The sequence below is a fragment of the Candoia aspera genome, chromosome 11, assembly GCF_035149785.1.
Source record: "Candoia aspera isolate rCanAsp1 chromosome 11, rCanAsp1.hap2, whole genome shotgun sequence".
Classification (NCBI taxonomy): Eukaryota; Metazoa; Chordata; class Lepidosauria; order Squamata; family Boidae; genus Candoia; species Candoia aspera.
In genome coordinates, this window is record NC_086163.1 from 5,829,731 (window position 1) to 5,848,537 (window position 18,807).

The window sequence follows — 18,807 nt, forward strand, 5'->3', positions numbered from 1 at the left end:
GACCAGTACAGCATAGCATTCATAGTCTAATTAAAACGTAGGTGCGAAAACCTATCACATCTATCTAATGCAAGGGGACATTATAGCAGGAACAAATGAAACCACAAGGATTCTTTAAAAACATTTGCACCCTAAGAATCCAAGTTTCATTGAGTCAAACCATAGTAGTGAAAACTGTGAGATGGAATCTGTTCAAATGTCAGGTCTGTTGTTAGCTTGCAAGGTAATACCATGCTCACAGTGGATAATCCTGCTTTGTACCATGGCCCTATTTTATAAAGGTTGCCCAAATGGGAAAATGTTTTGATCATTCCAAGAGAGACACTTAATGGCTGTGTTTGCACAACATGCTAAACTCAGTTGTAGCCCCTTGGAAGGTGGGGTGTGTGTGTGAAACAAAGGCTTTTGGCCTCTTCCTACTGTAGGAAGGAAGCTGCTTTCATTTTCCTTTGGCACTAAGATATAACTGATACTATACATAATGAAACTTCTTTCCTTTTAGCCTAGACTCCACCATGGTGGTCTATAAAACCTGGTTTACAGGTTTGTGTGGTGTGTGAAGCCCTCCAATTGTGATTTATATAATAAACCATGTTTAAGGAACCGTGGCTTAGAGTGATACAGAAGCCAACCTGAAGCTTGTTTTCATGAAAAGTTTGTATTTTCCCAGGATATCCTGCCTTAACCTCCAAAGATGTTTGGACTGCAATTCCTAGCATTACCAACCAGCCTGAATGTTGTCCTTGCTAAATGGGAATTTGGGGACTGGAAATCCCACTCATCTGGAGGGTCTCCAGTCTCTGATAAAGTTGTAACTCTGATTGGAGAATTGCCGTTCACTGTTGGTTTGTCAAACGCAGTGAGAAGAAAAGGAAATGCCTTCACACATTATATTGTAGGTCTCAAACATGCCTGTTTGAGAATTTATCCAGATGTTGCATCTGTGTATTAGACCAGTGTTCCTCAACCTTGGCGACTTCAAGCTGTGTGGACTTCAACTCCCATGCTGGCTGGGGAATTCTGGGAGTTGAAATCCACACAGCTTAAAGTCGCCAAGGTTGAGGAACCCTGTATTGGACTGCATGATATTAATACAGTACCTGTGGTTGATCTTTGGGGAACCCCCACCAGTAAGAATAACTAGGCTAATTCCTTAATTGCAGCCAACTGAAAAATCCCCAAGACATGAGCAAACTTTTCCAGATGGATGAAAGATGTTACTGCTTTGCTTAACATCAAGACTGATAAGCAGTGGTCCAGTCCCCAGATTGGTCATCAGCAATAGATCCTTTCACGTCCAAGTGGTTTATTTGCAAATAACTATGCATACAACAGGGACGCGGTGGCGCTGCGGGTTAAACCGCTGAGCTGCTGAGCTTGCCGATCGGAAGGTCGGCGGTTCGAATCCGCGTGGCGGGGTGAGCTCCCGTTGCTAGTCCCAGCTCCTGCCAACCTAGCAGTTTGAAAACCCACCAATGTGAGTAGATTAATAGGTACCGCTTTGGTGGGCAGGTGACGGCGTTCCGTTCAGTCATGCCGGCCACATGACCATGGAGGAAGTGTCTTCGGACAAACGCCGGCTCTTCGGCTTTGAAACGGAGATGAGCACCGCCCCCTAGAGTCGGACACGACTGGACTTCATGTCAAGGGAAACCTTTACCTTTACCTATGCATACAACCCTGAACTTCAAAGCTTGCTCATTTCTCTGTGGTATGTTTGTTAGCTATCTTATTGAAGGAACTGCCTTACTAAACTTTTGGATGGAGAGATAGACAGCAAAGAGATAATGCACCAATAGTACTACTTGACATCTCTGTGTACATAAAAATAATTATCTGAAGGAACCTGCTGTAGCAGCCTTGATCAAACTAAGCTGGTCTGGCTGCAGTCAATACGTAAATGGGACGCTCTGATCGGTCTTGGGTACTGATTTAGTGTAGTGTGTGAACTCAGCTCATTCAACAAACAGTAGGTAAGCCTGGCCCTGCACAATGTGTGTCGGAACTTGATCTATTTCAGCACCCAGGAAAAAAAGTAAGATAAAATATAAATGAAATCTATACTGGCCCTGCCTGGAGAACAATCCAACGCTGGGAGTGGAAGGCGTTTTGTCAAAAATTGGTACTAAAATAATATTGATTTATCCAACGAATTACTTTCCATTTTGAAATAATTGGCTTGATCTGGAATTTAGCGAGGACCATATTTAGAGGTGTGGGCAGACCTTTGGAAGTTCATTGGTGGAGCAGGCCTTGTGGGGAGGAGGAGGTTTTTTTAAAAAGTCAAGATGGGAATCGTGGTAGCTCAAAGCCCTCTGACCACCATCTTGACTTTTGGGGGGGGGGAGAGAGAGACAGACAGACACCACGGTTTTGATGATGCAGTGATGCAGTCTGGGTGGGGCTGCCTCATTCCCATGAGATGAAATTTTCCTATTTTTCCCAGTTTGGGAGGATCAGGGGAGCTGTCTTTGTTTCTTTGCTTTTTGACTGCATTAAAGCTACGTTAGGCTTATGCTACAGTAGAGGCATTGCAGGAGGACCAAGGGGGCACATGACGAAACCAGCACCATGCAGGCATCAAGGTGCAACAGCAGGACACTGCTTTTGTCATTTTATGGAAAGCACTGAATCCAGCAGATACCTCTATGTTACAATTTGTTTCTCACTTCAAAATCTCACTCCTGATTTTTGGCAGCATTTTACCAACATGTAATGGTCAATGGAGTTCCAAGATTGCCTATCCCAGATTGCTCAATCAGAGATTTAGAGGGGTACGCTGGATATTGTTGTAGATCAGTGTTTCTCAATGTTGGCAACTTGAAGACGGGTGGACTTCAACTCCCAGAATTCCCCAGCCAGCACTGGCTGGGAAATTCTGGGAGTTGAAGTCCACCCGTCTTCAAGTTGCCAACGTTGAGAGACACTGCTATAGATTATGACATCAAGTGTCTCAGCAGGTGCGAGCATCTGGCCAACCATTCCTGAGCTCTGAAGCTAAGCAGGGTTGGGCCTGGTTGGTCTCTGAATGGGAGACATTCAGGGAATCCCAGGGCTTTAAACTAGAATAGGAAATGAAAACAATCCAGGCAGAAATCAATGGTAAAGCAGGTGTATAATGGTTGTTATTGCCTTATGCCGCCCAGAGTCCTCTGGAATTGGAGTGGGTTATGAGTACTGTTAGATGAATAAATAAAAAATATGGCTGCTAAGGAATCCGTGTGGATGTGTCCATGACATTCCAGGGAGTTGAGCTCAGCTCAAAGGCATTTTTACCCCTACATGTATTTAATGATATTCCCATTCTGTCACAAAAAAAAATAGTAAGAGGGTTTGGGGCCAATCTGGAAGGTCCTGTGCAGCCCTGTGGGCTTCAGCATACAACCTTGTCATGTATCATCTATTCTTCTTCTTGATCTTTGCTAGTCTCCTAGGTTTTTTTCTATCACTTCTTTTTCCTGCTGGCTGCTTAAAATGCTTTACAGAGATATGGACAGAGAGGTTTTTGAAAGAGGCAGGAGCTTGCTAAACTTCTACTTCATTTTGGCAAATTAGCGGCAGAGTCTTTTTATCCTGATTTTATTTTTGCATGTTTGATTGGCTGCCACGGTATTAATTATCATTTTGTATGATGTGTGAATGACCATCACTTGGTTTCATAGAGTTCTTTTGATTCTTATTGTAATAATTTATTGGCTGTCAGTAATGTATTTATTAGTTACCAAATGTTAATAAAGTGCCAGCTCTTTTCTAGTGTGCGAGACACTTATTGGACGTTCCTCTTCCCAGACAGGTGTGAGGAAATTTACTAAATAATAATGTACTGGTACTCCTCGCTTAATGACCACAGTTGAGACCGGAATTTTGGTGGCTAAGCAAAGCGATCGTTAAGCAAAACCGACCAGATTTCATGATCTTTTTTGCAGCAGTTGTTAAGCAAATCATACTTCACCACAGTTGTTAAGCGAACCATGTGGTTGTTAAGTGAATCACGTGGTTCCCTATTGATTTTGCTTGCCAGAAGCCAGCTGGGAAGGTCAAAAATGGCAATCACATGACCACAGGATGCTTTGATGGTCATAAATGCAAACTGGTTGCCAAGTGCCCAAACCATGATCACGAGACTGCAGGGTCACTGCAATGGTCGTAAGCTGTTTTTTTCAGCACCATCGTAAGCCTGAACTGTGTTGGCTTGTGGTGTTTTCCGCAAGAAATTTTAGCTTTCCAGCACTCTGAACAAACTGTTACTAAATGAATGGTCATTAAGTGAGAACTACCTGTAGTGGGGCATGTCTACCCCACTTCCTAATAACGAAATCCTTCGCCTTAACGATTTCCTGAGAAAGAGAACATTGCAGGTAGAGATTTAGGGGAAGAAATGGGTCCTGGGGAAGTAAAAAAAGGGGGATTGAAGAAGCCATGACCATGGCACTGAAGGCCCTCCCCTCTTAAACATGTGTCACAGGTGCAACACGTGTAAAAAAGGGCAGAATTTCAACCAAGTGGTCATGGCCTCCTCCACCTGACCTTTTTAACCCCCTGGAGATGCTCCTTATGGGCCTCCTCCCCAAATGCTAATATTAACTTATCTTCTCCCCTGGTAATTAAACAGCTGTCCCAATTTGCATTTAAGGAATTGTTAATTATATTTGCAATTCGCATGCTCCCTTCAAAATCAAGTTTTCACACTTACTCTCTTGGCATGCAACTCTTCCATCGTCTGCTCATTACTGCTCCCACTCAACAATCCACTCGCTCGGCAACCTGAACATTTAGCTTTCGAATCGTAATTTCCAGGAGAAATGCTGTGACAAGCCATCATATCCCTATATGGGAGAAAGGCACCCACCCCACACTCAAAAGCTATTAGGTCTGTTTGTTTGTTTGTTTATTAGATTTCTTTTCAATCCCGCCTTTATTATTTTTATAGACAACTCAAGGTGGGGAACATATCTAATATCCCTTCCTCCTCCTATTTTTGCACAATACACCCTCTGAGTAAAGTTTAAGGGGCTTCCCAGGAAGTGAATGCTAATAGAAATGAAGCCCAGCTGTGTTCCTTGCAGGTTTACAATGAACCTTATGTTGTCTGAATCAGTCAAAATCCAATCTATGTCAGTCTCGCATTTTCCCATAGCTGTCAAATGTTTAATACATTTTATCACCTTGGAAAATTTCCCTTTGTCTTCACATACCATGCATGTATGTGCTTTTCTTTATGTTTGCTTTCTAAAATGCAGCTACCCCAATATGCTTTTTTTTTTAATGCAACGACCACACAAGACATTCTGCTGTTGGAGGCATTGCCATCCTACAACACCCAGTTCTGAATGGTGGATGCCTGCTATTTCATTCCCTGCTGGCTGTTCGTGCTGGAGTCATTCTGGGTGGACAGCAACATTTGATCTGCCCCAAGTCCCCAGTGGATTTCTTTTGCATCCACCTAGGTGGAGAGATGGCACTTTCTGAGACTTGGGATCTTTCCTGAAACAGCAGCCTTGGAAACCAGCTCTGCTATTGAGAGAGGCCAAGAATTCCAGCCACAATATCTTGGCAACTGGCAGGTGTATGTGTTTGGGGCCCTTTCTGTACAATCAGAGACTGGAAAGTGGCAAAATACCCTGGTGACAACCACACGCACTAGCAAATGCCACTTTTTCAGCTGAAGGATACAGCCCAGGCATGTCACAAATGTGCTTCAAGCTGTTTCTGCACAGCTGAACAATGGCATGGAGAGATCTATAGGCAGTGGTGGTGCTGATGAAGCTCCAGGTTGACCCGCATCCTGAACAAGGGCTGAAAGATGAATTTCATACACATACACTTATCAGGAAAGGCCACATGTGTAAATCTATGTACACAAGTTACTTCTTCACTCCTATATATACACATGGAATATGTGCACTCTATAAACTCACATCCAGTTTCATTTCCAAATACTTCCCCTCATCCTTTCCAGTCATCCTTGGGATCTCTAAATGCCCAGCACAAGCATATAACTGAATTTCTGAATATTCGATGGATAAGGGTGGGAATAGCTATGAACCTAACAAGTGTTATGGTGTGAGTCTAAGTTGGAAGTACTGTGGGCACACCCAACTTGCTCCATTTCCAATAGCAACTCCTGGGACTAAGAAGCTTTAACAGGACATATGAGCTTCAAGGACTTAAGGAAACCTCTATGCAATTACCGTGCTAAGACTTGGAAATGGGGCAGGGCTGTTTTCAAATAATATTGTACTCATAAATATACTTTTATGCTCTCTGGTGGTGGGGGTGCCTACAGAACCTTTTTTTTTTTTAATCTGTACTTTTTTCAGTCTCATGCTTGAATTCCAGTTTGCAAAGTTTGAATGTTCATCGTTGCCAGATATTTATAACCACTCTGAGCCACACGGCAAATGCATTCCAATAGCCATCCGGGCAGAAATCCTTTAAGAAATGGGCTGGAACAGGGCAGGCATTGTGGTGCCCCTGGTACCAAGGTTTTCATGGATGTCTCCTCTGGCCCCCAGCAAGCTCTCTGCCCCCAGTGCCTTTTTTTTTTCCAGATTCTTTGAATTAATAATAAGCAGAAAGCTGTGCAGGCTGCAATGTAAAGCATCAGCCTCCCTCCAGCAGCATCTTTATTTAGATGAATGCTTCTGGGCCTACATGAGTGTCTGTCCTTCTCAGAACCAATTTGCTCAGTGTTTTGATTGGAAGTGTGCCCCTCATCCCAGGAAAGAGAGGTAAACTAGGGCAGCAGAGACCATGAAGGGTGGTTCCTAGAGGTTGCGATGAGCCAGTTTTCCTTTTGGGTTAGCAGGCGTAGCCTGGCCAACCATGATCACGAGTTGACTCTCAAATTCAGATGTCCCCATGGACTCAAATGAAGGTTACTAGAAGCAAGCAGCTGTGGTATACCATAAAGAGAGAAGGCATGAGGAAGCCCAAGCTGGAAATTCACTAAGATGGAATTCTTAAAGCCCCATAATGTTTCTGTTCCTAATAAACTAAAGTTCCCAACTGGACTTCATAACGCACAGAAGAGAGAGACTGTCTGTGCATATACATGGGGAAAGTGCTCTCTTTGTTTTATTATGTGAAATAATGTTTTAAATGACGCCATTTTACAAGGGATGCTCATGTACATTTAGAGTTTTGATTCACCAGACAAATTAAGCACATGCACCCAACTCTGTTGCTCCACACCCCAAGTTTGTTTTTGAAATTAACAGCTTACGTGGTGGTGGCTATGTGCATGAAAAAGGCAAACAGGCTGCTTATTATCAAGATACTTTTATTTTTTCTGAGAATTTTCTTCTGCACCGATAACTTTGATTTCAAAATGGCAGGTGGGTGGGCTGCTAGCCATGCAGATGAGTCTGACACGATTGTGGGGACTGGTGTAAGAGCAAGTCAATGTCTCAGAATGATTGAGAATTCCTTAAAATGGAGAAGTAGATGAGCAGCATAGAGCTGCCTCAGTGAGATTTCTCAAATGCAGGGGAAATGAAGCAGAGAGTCTATTTGCTAAGTGAAAGACTGCACATTTGCTAAGCCTGGTGCAGCATTTTCCCCTCTCCTTATTCTCACCAACACTACCCTGTGAGGTAGATTTTCTGGATGACTGTGGGTTTAAAAAGGAAGAAAACCAGATAGGAAGCATCTGGGGCTTCCACAGGGGAGCATCAAAAAAGTCAAGATGGCGGTCATCACCTCACACCTTTTTACTTGTATCACATGTTCCATGGATGGCCCTGGCCTGGCTGCCATCTTGATTTTTTTTCTTTAATACCACCCCAAGGATGCTCCAGAAAAAAAGAAATGAAAACTGTACTAAAATGCAAGTATTCATGGATGCATTGTGTGAGGAAAGTTTATTTGCAAAGCAAACCGGCCAAACCAGAATGGAATTACAGGAATTCTCTCCAAAACACCTGCACATTTCAGCGTGATCAAAAGAAATTAGCGTATATGGCTTGACAGATTGGCAAAATGAGGAACTGAGGAAAGCTAAAACTGACAGATCTGGCTGGTTCATCTCTGTTGGAGATGATTAAAAAGGGAGACTTATCCTTCAGGTCTTCCGTACAAATTTCTTCTCACTCCTCCCCACCAATGCCTTTCCTCACTGATTATTTGTTTATTTCCCTCCTGGTCCCAAACAGCATTTTGCAGAACTCACTTTATTATCACACAAAATCAAAGGCAGCTGTTTGACCTAGGACAGTGTTTCTCAGCCTTGGCAACTTTAAGATGTCTGGACTTCAACTCCCAGAATTCCCCAGCCAGCATAGCTATGCTGGCTGGGGAATTCTGGGAGTTGAAGTCCAGACAGCCTTACAGTTGTCAAGGCTGAGAAACACTGACCTAGAAGGAAAAATCAATCAATCAATGCATGCTTCTTTTCCTTGGATCCTAAGAAAAGGAGGGTGCAATAGGGGTGTTGCGTAATTTTAACAGATGTGCTTTACTGGAGGAGATACACAACTTGGCTGGGCCAAGGTTCAAAGGCGTGCCTGGCTGGGATGAACATTTGTGCAAAGCACCCTTGAAGGCTGCTTCACAAAACAGTACACTCCTTATTTTGAAAGTGAAGCGCAGCAGCCATGTTCGGCTTCCTCTGGCCTCAGAGACCCGCTCTGGCACTTTCAGCAGTAGGAAGATGCCTTTGTGCATGGCAAAAGCAATTTATGGAAGGAGGATCCCCTGTTCCCCCGCAGTAGAAAAAGCCTCATGGGGGCAAAACCAAGTTCCTTTGTGCAAATGAAATAACCTCCAATTTTCTTATTTCCTCTGCATCCTAAATGATAATTCTTCCAACCCTTGTCAACATGGTCCTTTAACTTTTATTTTCACTGCTGGCTTGGCAACCATTCTTTTCTCTTAAGCCTAACTTTGTTTCTCTCCCCCCCCAACCCCCTTTTCTCTTCTTGTTTTTTTTCTCTGCCACCTCCTTCCTTCTTTCCGATGCAGAACCGCATGCATGAGTCTTTAATGCTCTTCGACTCCATCTGTAACAACAAATTCTTCATTGATACCTCCATCATTCTCTTCCTCAACAAGAAAGACTTGTTTGGTGAGAAGATCAAAAAGTCACCTCTGACCATCTGCTTCCCTGAATACACAGGTATGGAGGCTCTGCCTCAGATTCTCTGGATCAGTGTTTTGCAACCTCGGCAACTTTAAGATGCGTGGACTTCTGGCTGGGGAATTCTAGGAGTTGAAGTCCACACATCTTAAAGTTGCCTAGGTTGAAAAACACTGCTGTAGATTGCAAAATCAAAACAACCTACACATGAGCATCCACAAGGTAGGGGAACCGACACCTTAGGCACTGTGAGATCACCACACCAATGACATAACAGATGACATGTCATAATGTACATGACATCACTGTGGCTTGTACCAGATACCTAGGAACATTGGACCTAGCAGATCAAGCAGAGACTCTTGAAATGCTAGAGAACAGCCTGGCATGAAGATCCTGGCCTTTTCATTCAACTCTGCTTCAGAGATATTCCTGTGAAATTACACAACACAGCCTTAATCCCTTTTGAATGTACAGTTTGGTTCAAAAAAGGTTGAATCAATCCAATTCAAATGTCCAGTTTGGTTTGAAAAAAAACCGATTCAGCTTGGATTTGCAATTCTTTGGGTTCCATTCAGAAAAAGTGTGTTTGCACGAGTGCAAAAGTCCCTTGAGTTTCCGAATGGTAGCCAAATCTTTTTTAATCATTCCGAAGGCATCTGTTTTGATTTCATGCATCAGCTCAGTTCAGTAATTCAAAGATTTGATTCAGAAGGATGACTGAAGAGTAACACAGCACTCATCTTGGCCCTAGAAAATACTCAGTCTTCCACCCAGCTGTTGGCTGAGCAGCAATGGTGCCATGTTCTAATCTGGCCATTGTCTTATTAACCCGGATAAGTTTCCAGAATTTTAAAATATAATTAAAAATAGCCATATTTCTCAAGATAGCCAGGTCTTGCAGGATCTTTATATTCTCAGGTGAGATTTGAAACATAAGATTAGGCATGAATACAATATTTTAAAGATCTCGGTTGATTTTCTGGCACTTCCATCTTTGTACAAAGACACCAGATTCCAGTTCAGGCTGCTTAAAAAGTTTGCTCCCCTGTCATAATCACTGAAAAGCACCACCCCCACCCAGTGCAATGAAGAAACTCCCAGGGTGCCCAGAAAATGGGTACTAGTCTTGTGTTAACACATTGGATTTGGGAACTGTGCAAAGATTCAAAAGGGTGCTTCATTTCAGTGATGCTTCAGGCAGAAGATGTCTTTAGTTAAACTTTGTGAAGCAACAAAACTCTGGTCTTCTAGAGAACACAGCAGAGTTGCCATGTTGTTTCACTTGGGGTTGATTTGACAGCCTCCTCCACAGCTGAAAACCCCTTTCAGGCTACTGATTGTACCAGAGGTGGCTGTCAGAGTGAGTGACACAAAGAATTTCAATGGGGCCAATGACATCATTGCTTCTCTTCAATGAGGTGAATGCAGTTGGCTCCACAGCATGGCTTAAATTGTGGCCACATCCCACAGGCCTAGTCAGAGAATGTATGGGGGGGGGGGTGTTGAAGATAGGCTTCCTTGTGTTACAGAGAACCTGTGCAAAAAATAAACCTACTCGCACAAGCTGTACCGGAACAAGATGACAGCATTCAGTAGGACTCACTCTGATTTTCATTTCTGAAATAATATGTGAACATTATTAAGATGTCTAACACTCACTGATCTGCAAACACTAGAAAGTTCTGTTTTTCTTCTGCAACAGACCAGTCTGGTCATTCCAGAGATGGTTCGTTGGTTTTGTGAGATCCATTTTGGGGCCAGGTCACATCTGGAATCACAAACCACTTTCTGAAAATGAATAGATTGCCACTAAAATGGCCAGTTCAGCATGTTTGGGGAGAAAAATGCAGCATTCCAGTGTTCCCTGGAACAGTCTATTGACATAACAATGTGTTTTGCACACCACTAACAGTAATCCAGTTTTCCCCATACTGGCTGTATAGTCTAGGCATTGTAGACCAACACATCTGGAAGCTGCCAAGCTGAGACAGCTGCATTAGCATATTGGTTGCATTTACAAACACACTAGGCTAAAATATAGTTGACTAGTTTATGGTTCAGTGTGATTTGCAAACCAAGGTTGTTTGGTAAACTCAGTAAACTGTGATTAAATAGACTGTGGGTTAGCATTTTGTGTGAATACAGTCATTGGTCTAATGATCAGTCATCAGTTCAAGAACTGGAGCTGGATTTAGTCAACTAAGCTATTTTTCCAAAAGGAGGGGACGGGGTGGCGTGGTATGGCATGGGACAGGACTGGATTGGATTAGATTGGATTAAGAGCTCAGTTCCAAAATTTTGGATCAGTTCACGTTCCTAGAAGAGTCATCCAAGGACTCAGGGTATAAATACCATTCGCCATCCCATAAGTTCCCTCTACTTAAATTCTCACTGCCTTGGCAATGATAATGAGGAGAGGGGAACATTGTTGAAAATATCCTCCCTGCTACCTTGAATGTTGCAAGACAGCTGTGTCTGAGACCCTAGAATCCTTGGGAAATATATTTTCCCCTGGCACCCAGAGCCTCAATGCAGTTGTCATGTGCCCTGGAAACTACATATGCTAGCGTTTCTTACACTTGAGACTGTGCACTGCAGGCTCACGGTTTTGTCCCAGGTATGCTGTGGTTTCCAAGGCATCTGACATATTAAGGAATCAAGCACTCTTAGAAACATTTCCCAGGATCCCTGCAGCCAGAGATTCTGCTTTTCTAGCATCCAAAGGGAAGGAGATATGCTTTTATATGATAACCTTCGTAAATCTGTAAGAAGTCTAATCACAATTATGTTGGTCCACAGAAAATATCTAAAATCCATAGCTGGTTAATATTTGGACTGACAGTAAAGTCCTTCAGGTTGAGCAAGATCCCTGGAGCTTCCATAGACACAACTGAGAGAGAGAGAGGGAGAGAGAGACGGGGGGGGGGGGGGGGGGAGAGAGAGAGAGAGAATATGGTTTTCTGCTGTCTTCTTCAGAGATGTTTTTCTCCTGGGACTTCCTGGGCCTGGATTTTCTGATGCCCTTCTGTCCAAGTACTAACTAGCCCCAATCCTGCAAGCTTTTTGAGATCAATTGGAGTCAGGTACTGCCACTTAGCTGGACAATATTTTTATGATGACCTACTGAAATAGCCCCCAAGAACGTGTATGGGTTTGCATTCTCCAGAAAGGTGCCACAAAAAGCAGGGGGGAAAACAAAAATAAGTCCGGTGTGTTCAGCCATGGAATCAGCAGTTCAAAATATCAGTCTTAACACAGAGACTCTCTGTTAGCAATAAATATTATTGATATTCAGTGACAGCTAGCATTCAAGGACAAAGACAATGGTTATTCACCCAAGTCTGAAAACTCAGTAGCTGGTCTGATGCCAGATACCCAGTTCCAAACTGGTTTAACGCAACCCTGTGTCCTCCCTTGTCATGGCTTAGTACCATGTTTTTCAACCTCAGCAACTTTAAGATGCGTGGACTTCCAGCTGAGTTGAAATCCACGGATCTTAAAGTTGCTGAGGTTGAGAAACACTGACTTGGTGTAATGGCTGCTTCACACAACATGCTAAAGCAACAGCTGGGTTCCCACAATTTGTTAAACCAGGGGCATTTGCAGAGAAGGTTCAAAACAGTAAGACAACAGCCACAAGTTCACAACCAAAGCCTTGCAATTTTGGGAGTATGAGAATGTAAAAAGAGGTGGCGCTTCATTTGCACAGTTGCATCTTCACTCTTTTGACCCTCCTGGTTGAACTCCAAATTCCCAGATCCCATTTCAGCCTAGCGGCGTACAAAGCCAGACCAGACTCCATATGTTAAAGCATTTCCTAATTTGCACATTCATGTTGTCATTTTAATTAACTCTCTCTTTTTTGGAGGAATGCAATGATCAACACCCACTCCTAAAAACCAAATGAAATGATCTCCCTTCCCTACAGGACCCAACACGTATGAAGATGCTGCAGCCTATATCCAAGCACAATTTGAAAGCAAAAACCGTTCGCCGAACAAGGAGATTTATTGTCACATGACCTGTGCAACAGACACGAACAACATCCAGGTCGTATTCGATGCCGTCACCGACATCATCATTGCCAATAACCTACGAGGCTGCGGCTTATACTGACCCCCCCCTCCCTCCTTTCTCCCTCCCATCCTGTATAGCAAGCAGCATATTTGGAAACAATCACAGCGAGAGGAAAAAAATATAATAAAATATTTGAAAAAAAGGCAAAACCAAGTACGAGTCTCACACACACACACACACACACACACTAAAAATGAACCATGCAAGTTGGTAAATAAAAAGGTATAATGAATATACAGACAGACGCACACAGACATACACTTTTTTTTTTAAGTTTGCCTCAAAGCGTTCCAATGTCCCTATCAAGAACTTAATTCTTCTTTCCTGTTTAAGTAACTTAATGGCAGATAATTCAGCCTCCTTTTTTTCCTTCAGGAAATATAAAGGAGAAATAATAATAATAATAATAACCAAGTGATAAACCAAGAACCACTTAATTTTTCTAAAATGTCTAGCTGTATCTTCAAAGAATGTACTATCCTGCAAGTTTAAAAAGGAATCGGTTTTCTTTAACCAAAAAAAAGTAAAAATAAAAAGTAGCAATGTTATTTTTTAAAGTCGTTTATACGTAGGGTGCTTTAGGGAAAAGGCTTTTTTTTCCTTAGTTCTAAAGGATTTTTAAAGATACCACTATCTGTGGAAATGTTTCTTCAAGGTATGCTATCACAAGAGTTCCCAGTTTGTTGGCTACATCAGCTTTTGAAGGGTTAGAACAAACAAAGGCAAAGCAAACATTGAAAAAACTTGCACGAAACACAGGCTTCCCTTCTTCCGCTCCGTAAACAGACCACCGGACAGCCCCCCACCTCACCCCTACCCCTTGCTTGTTAGGAATCCCTTCTTTGTGGAATGCAGTTAATTCCTAAGCTAAAGTTGATAAATTTGGTGCTTAGTTTGTTTCCTGTTTTGGTTAACATCCACATGGGTGACCAAGAAAGAGAAAAGTTCCATCAGCTAAAACATTGGCCCCTTAAAGCGAGGAGAAGACACTCACCCTTGGATGTAGGGCCAAGTTCTTACCAAGGAGAAATGCATCACAAAGTTAGTAAGAAACTTATTATTTGGCTGCACTTTGGGGAGGGTTTTTTTTAGTGCTTCTCCTGGGTTCCCCCATCCATGCACACAGCCTAGTATTTGTGTTCAGGCCCAAACCATCTTTTAACTCTGTCTCTCTAGAAGAGACTTTCTGCTCCCATCCTCCAGCCCCAGGATGACACAGGCTTTTTTCGTTGCCTTGATGTCCTGCCATGTTGGAATCACGGCTAGGAGTTTTAGGAGATGCTGTGAAACGGGGACTTTACCCAACTCTTGATATTTGGGAGGCCCAACAAGCCAACCCCAGAAAAAGCCATTAAAAAGAGAACATGAAATGGAAGATTTGCTCACCCAGCACACTGGGGAAGAACGGAAGGATTGCTCACGCCCTTTCCACAGACAGACACAAACAACGCCCAAGCAGACATTCATATATACACACAGACTTACCTACATCCCTTTGCTCACTCACTCACTCTCTCCACACACACCAACACACCAATGTGGTGAACTGATCCTAGGGAAGGGACCCTCCCTTGGAGGTGGTTGCAGTGGCCCAATCAGAGCCTTGATGGTTACAAGAGGCAACCTTGTTTTGCTTTGGTGAACAAGCTATTTGGAAACAGCCAGGGATGCTCCGGAGTTGCCTGCCTCGTAACGGGTCAGTTTGCGTGTATGCACAATACGGCTAAAGACCCAGAAGTTATGGGATTCTTGGTCTTGCCTCCCAATCCCCCTTCCCTATCATAACAGGTGCTGTTTTTCGTCCACGGGGCATGGGGAAAGGGAGGCCCAATGACCAACGCATCTCTCTCATCCTGGTGGTTAACTGGAAAGTTGATCGTGATATGTTTAGATGCACAAAGATGGCCAGGGAACACCAATGGGAAATATCCAGGTTTATTTTCATAGTCAGATCATTGCTATACATATTTGCAACTCCCTCCTCCCCCACCACCATGAAAATCCTCCTGAGAGCCTCTTGTGTACAATCATCACATTAGGACAGGCCAACAGGACAGGCCAACAAAATGGGATACATTCCTTTGGGGTTTCATCATGATCGTTCTGCTTCGTCTCGTTTACTCTCTGGTTTTGTATTTAATTTATATAAAAAGCACAGCTGCCACGGGTCTCAAGGGGCCAAAATTATCTCTGTGATCTTGTTTTGATGTTTTTCCTGCTCCAAGGGACTCTCTGTATCATATACCCATTTTCAGTCTCTTTTTGAAATGGGTTAAGTTGGGTGGGGAGGATTGTTTTTTTAATCTGCCCCCTGAATTTGATTTCGTTTTATTTAAAGTTTCCATACTCCCTGTGAATCCATTTCTTCATGATGCTTTTGGTTCCCTTCTCCTCTTCCAGTTCTTACGTTTGGTGGTGATATTCCTTAATTGTTTTCCCCTCCCCTCTCTCTCATGTGGGGGTGTTCGTGCTGCAAAAACAAACAAAAAAAAAAGACAAAAAAACTAGGAAAAAACAATATAAAAATTAAATATCTACATAAAAAGCAACAAAAAATGAAAAAAAAATATGAAAAAACAAAATCGAATGTAGTGTTTATATTATTTAAAAAGCCACCATTTTCATGACCAATGTTTTGTCATTTCTTCTCTGATTAGCAGAGGTCTTCACCTTTCACTTTTAAGAAGTACCTTTTCTGGAAAAAGCCAATTGCACCCTCCTCAATTAAAATCTGGAACAAATAGAGAAGAAAACTAAATACACACATACACACAAACACAACCTATACACATCTCTAAAAATGCCAGATCTTTCTAAGCCTTTCTATTACCAATTGGTGAGGTTTCTGTGATCTATTAGACACTGCCAATTTCTTTCTCTGACTAATGGAAAAATTCATGTGTAGCTTAATAAAGAGAATGTTTGTCTGTACCATCAAGAGTCTTTCTCTTTCACCTTCTGATTCAAGAGTTGTTTACTTGTGGTTTTCTTTTTGAGAAGACATGAGTGTGAAGACATGTCCTAAGGCCTGTTGACAATCCTCTTACCTCTCCTTAATCTCTCGTTAGATCGGCCAAATTAAACAGAGGCCCACCTTAAGTCCTAGAGCTAGATATATCCCATGAATTTATTTAAGCTACCACCATGTATTGAGTCCACTGCTGTTGGTTTCATGTAGAGGACCTCCTCCTGTGGAGGAGAGGACCGTCACAAAGAACTTCCTCCTGTGCAATAGCTTGTGATGAGATATACCCTCTCACTGACACAACCTTTCAGAGAGAATCTTCCCTGAGGCTTGAAATAGACCAGACCAGACAAATGCAGCACGCAAAGAAAGTCTTTCTTTATAGAGTGGAATTCATGACCAGAAGATATGATGACCACAAGTCTGAAAGTTTTGAAAGGGGACTAGATAAATTCAAGAGAGACCTATCACGGGCTATTCATCTTGGAGTCTCAGTACTGGATGGAGGTAGCATGCCTCCAAATATGTATTTCTATTTATTTACGTTAGAGTTTTGCTTACCACCGTGCTCAGTAGGCCTTTGGGTGATGCACATTCAGCAAACACAGAAAAAGAACACAATATAAATGATATAAAATAATAGATAATCAGAGAGGGGGGCTATTAATAAAAAGGTCTGTAATCATGTGCCTGCCCTGAAGATCTCTTGGTGTGGGTAAGATTCTCAGTAGGCCTCTCTTGATGACTCAGTTGGATGGACAGAATCATGTTTAGTTAGCTGGCCCCTGATATATCTCAGGGCCACACAATATGGGGCTTTATAGGTAATGACCAGAAACTCAGCTGGATTGGAAACCTCCTGGCAACCAGTGCAGCAACTGAAGGCTTGGTGTAAGCCAGCTAGTAGCCTGGCAACCACTGACTGGACAAGTTGTAACTTCTGAGTCATCTTCAAGGGAGCTGTGAGTGAGTGAGTAAAGGGGGCGGGGTCTTTTCACGGGTGTATGTGTCTTTATTGGGTCTTTCCTAATAAAGGAACTTGCCACTGGTTCTTTATATAATTGTCTCCTGAAGCCTTATCTCTCTTGGAGCCAACCATTACAAGTTCAGCTGCATGGTGTTTGGGCATGAGTCACTGTCACTGGAGCATGTTGGTCCAGATAGGGCCTTAGCTGGTATACCAACCAGAATTGGGTGAAGCCACTTGCCATGGCTTCCTCCTGATGATCCAGCCATCCTCCTAGCAGAGTTGAGAGGGTTGAAGGCCATCTAATCCATTTTCTGGCACAGTTCTTCTATGGTTGGCTGCCTAGCTGTACTCAGAAGATCTCCTGCCAGAGAAGACTCTCTGCTTCCCAAGCAAACTTGCACATGGATCCTTGTTCAGCCAAAACTTACTCCACTTCCTATTAGAACAAGCACTGGCCTCTGGAAGAGCAGATGCTAAGATATTTGTTTCTGTTAGAGGCATGAATCCAATGGCCCTGACTATTCAGCACTTCATGACCTATTGACCAGAGGGGGCAGGGAGGCATAAGTAGAAAATTATGGATTTACTTTTTGTCTCTTCTTTGTCTCAGAGATTATAGCCCTTTTTCCAGGAACATATATACAGAGCAGAATGTAATTAGCTAGGTGCTAGTCCTTGCCTATCTCTACAGTGTATTTCCTATAGATAAATCTCCTTTCTGCTATACAGGTAATCCTCACAACGACTACAGTTGGGACCAGAATTTCAGTTGCTAAGCAAAGTGGTCATTAAGCGAATCAGACCCAATTTTTTTACCTTTTTTGCAGCGGTTGTTAAGCAAACCACCGTGGGCATTAAGCGAACCACATGGTTGTTAAGTGAATCACACAGTTCCCCATTAATTCTGCTTGCCAGAAGCTGGCTGGGAAGGTAAAAAATGGCGATCATTCGACCATGGGATGCTGCGACGGTTATAAATGTGAACCGGTTGCCAAGTGCCCGAATCATGGTCATGTGATTGCACAGATGCTGCGACAGTTGTAAGCGTGAGGACTGGTCATAAGTCTGTTTTTTCAGCGCTGTCATAAGTCCGAACCATCACTAAATAAATGGTTGTTAAGTGAGGACTACCTGTAGTTAAAGTGTATTTCATTAATCATGGCTCAGACCAGATTCCCGCCCTCAGGAATATTCACACACACACCCAAAATGTTTCCACCTTCAACAGCTTCTGCCTCATGGAACAGCCCTTCAGGTATCTGAAGAATGGTCCTATAATCTTTAAGGAATGTGGTTCTCTGGCTCCAACAGGAACTTCCTACCTTAACATCTAGATCAGCTTTCCCTAAACTGAAGCTTCTGAGACACTTTGAACTGCAACCAGCATAGTTCCCAGAAAGTATAGTCTGGAAACTAGGGCAGCTGAAGTCTCAAATGTGGTGAAGGACACCAGCTTTGGGGACACAGTTGCAATCTCTGCTTCAGGATGTTAACTGGGGTACTAGAAATTTAATATTTCTCCATCAGGAAGGCTGAAAGGAACATTAAAGGTAAAGGTTTCCCTTGACGTAAAGTCCAGTCGTGTCCGACTCTAGGGGGCGGTGCTCATCTCCGTTTCAAAGCCTTGGAGCCGGCGTTGTCCATAGGACACTTCCGGGTCATGTGGCCAGCATGACTCACGGAACGCCGTTACCTTCCCGCCGAAGCGGTACCAAT

The 18,807-nt window shown here is 43.0% G+C and overlaps 1 protein-coding gene across 1 annotated transcript in view; it reads left to right on the forward strand.

The window, feature by feature from the left end:
* The window catches only part of GNAO1 (G protein subunit alpha o1), a 199,594-nt gene extending 183,507 nt beyond the window's left edge, over positions 1 to 16,087 (forward strand). The window contains exons 7-8 of the mRNA XM_063313157.1: positions 8,962 to 9,115; positions 13,008 to 16,087. Of these exons, the coding sequence (XP_063169227.1) occupies positions 8,962 to 9,115; positions 13,008 to 13,195 (342 nt within the window). The 3' untranslated portion in view covers positions 13,196 to 16,087. The remainder of the gene's footprint in view (positions 1 to 8,961; positions 9,116 to 13,007) is intronic.
* The last annotated feature ends 2,720 nt before the right edge of the window (positions 16,088 to 18,807 follow it).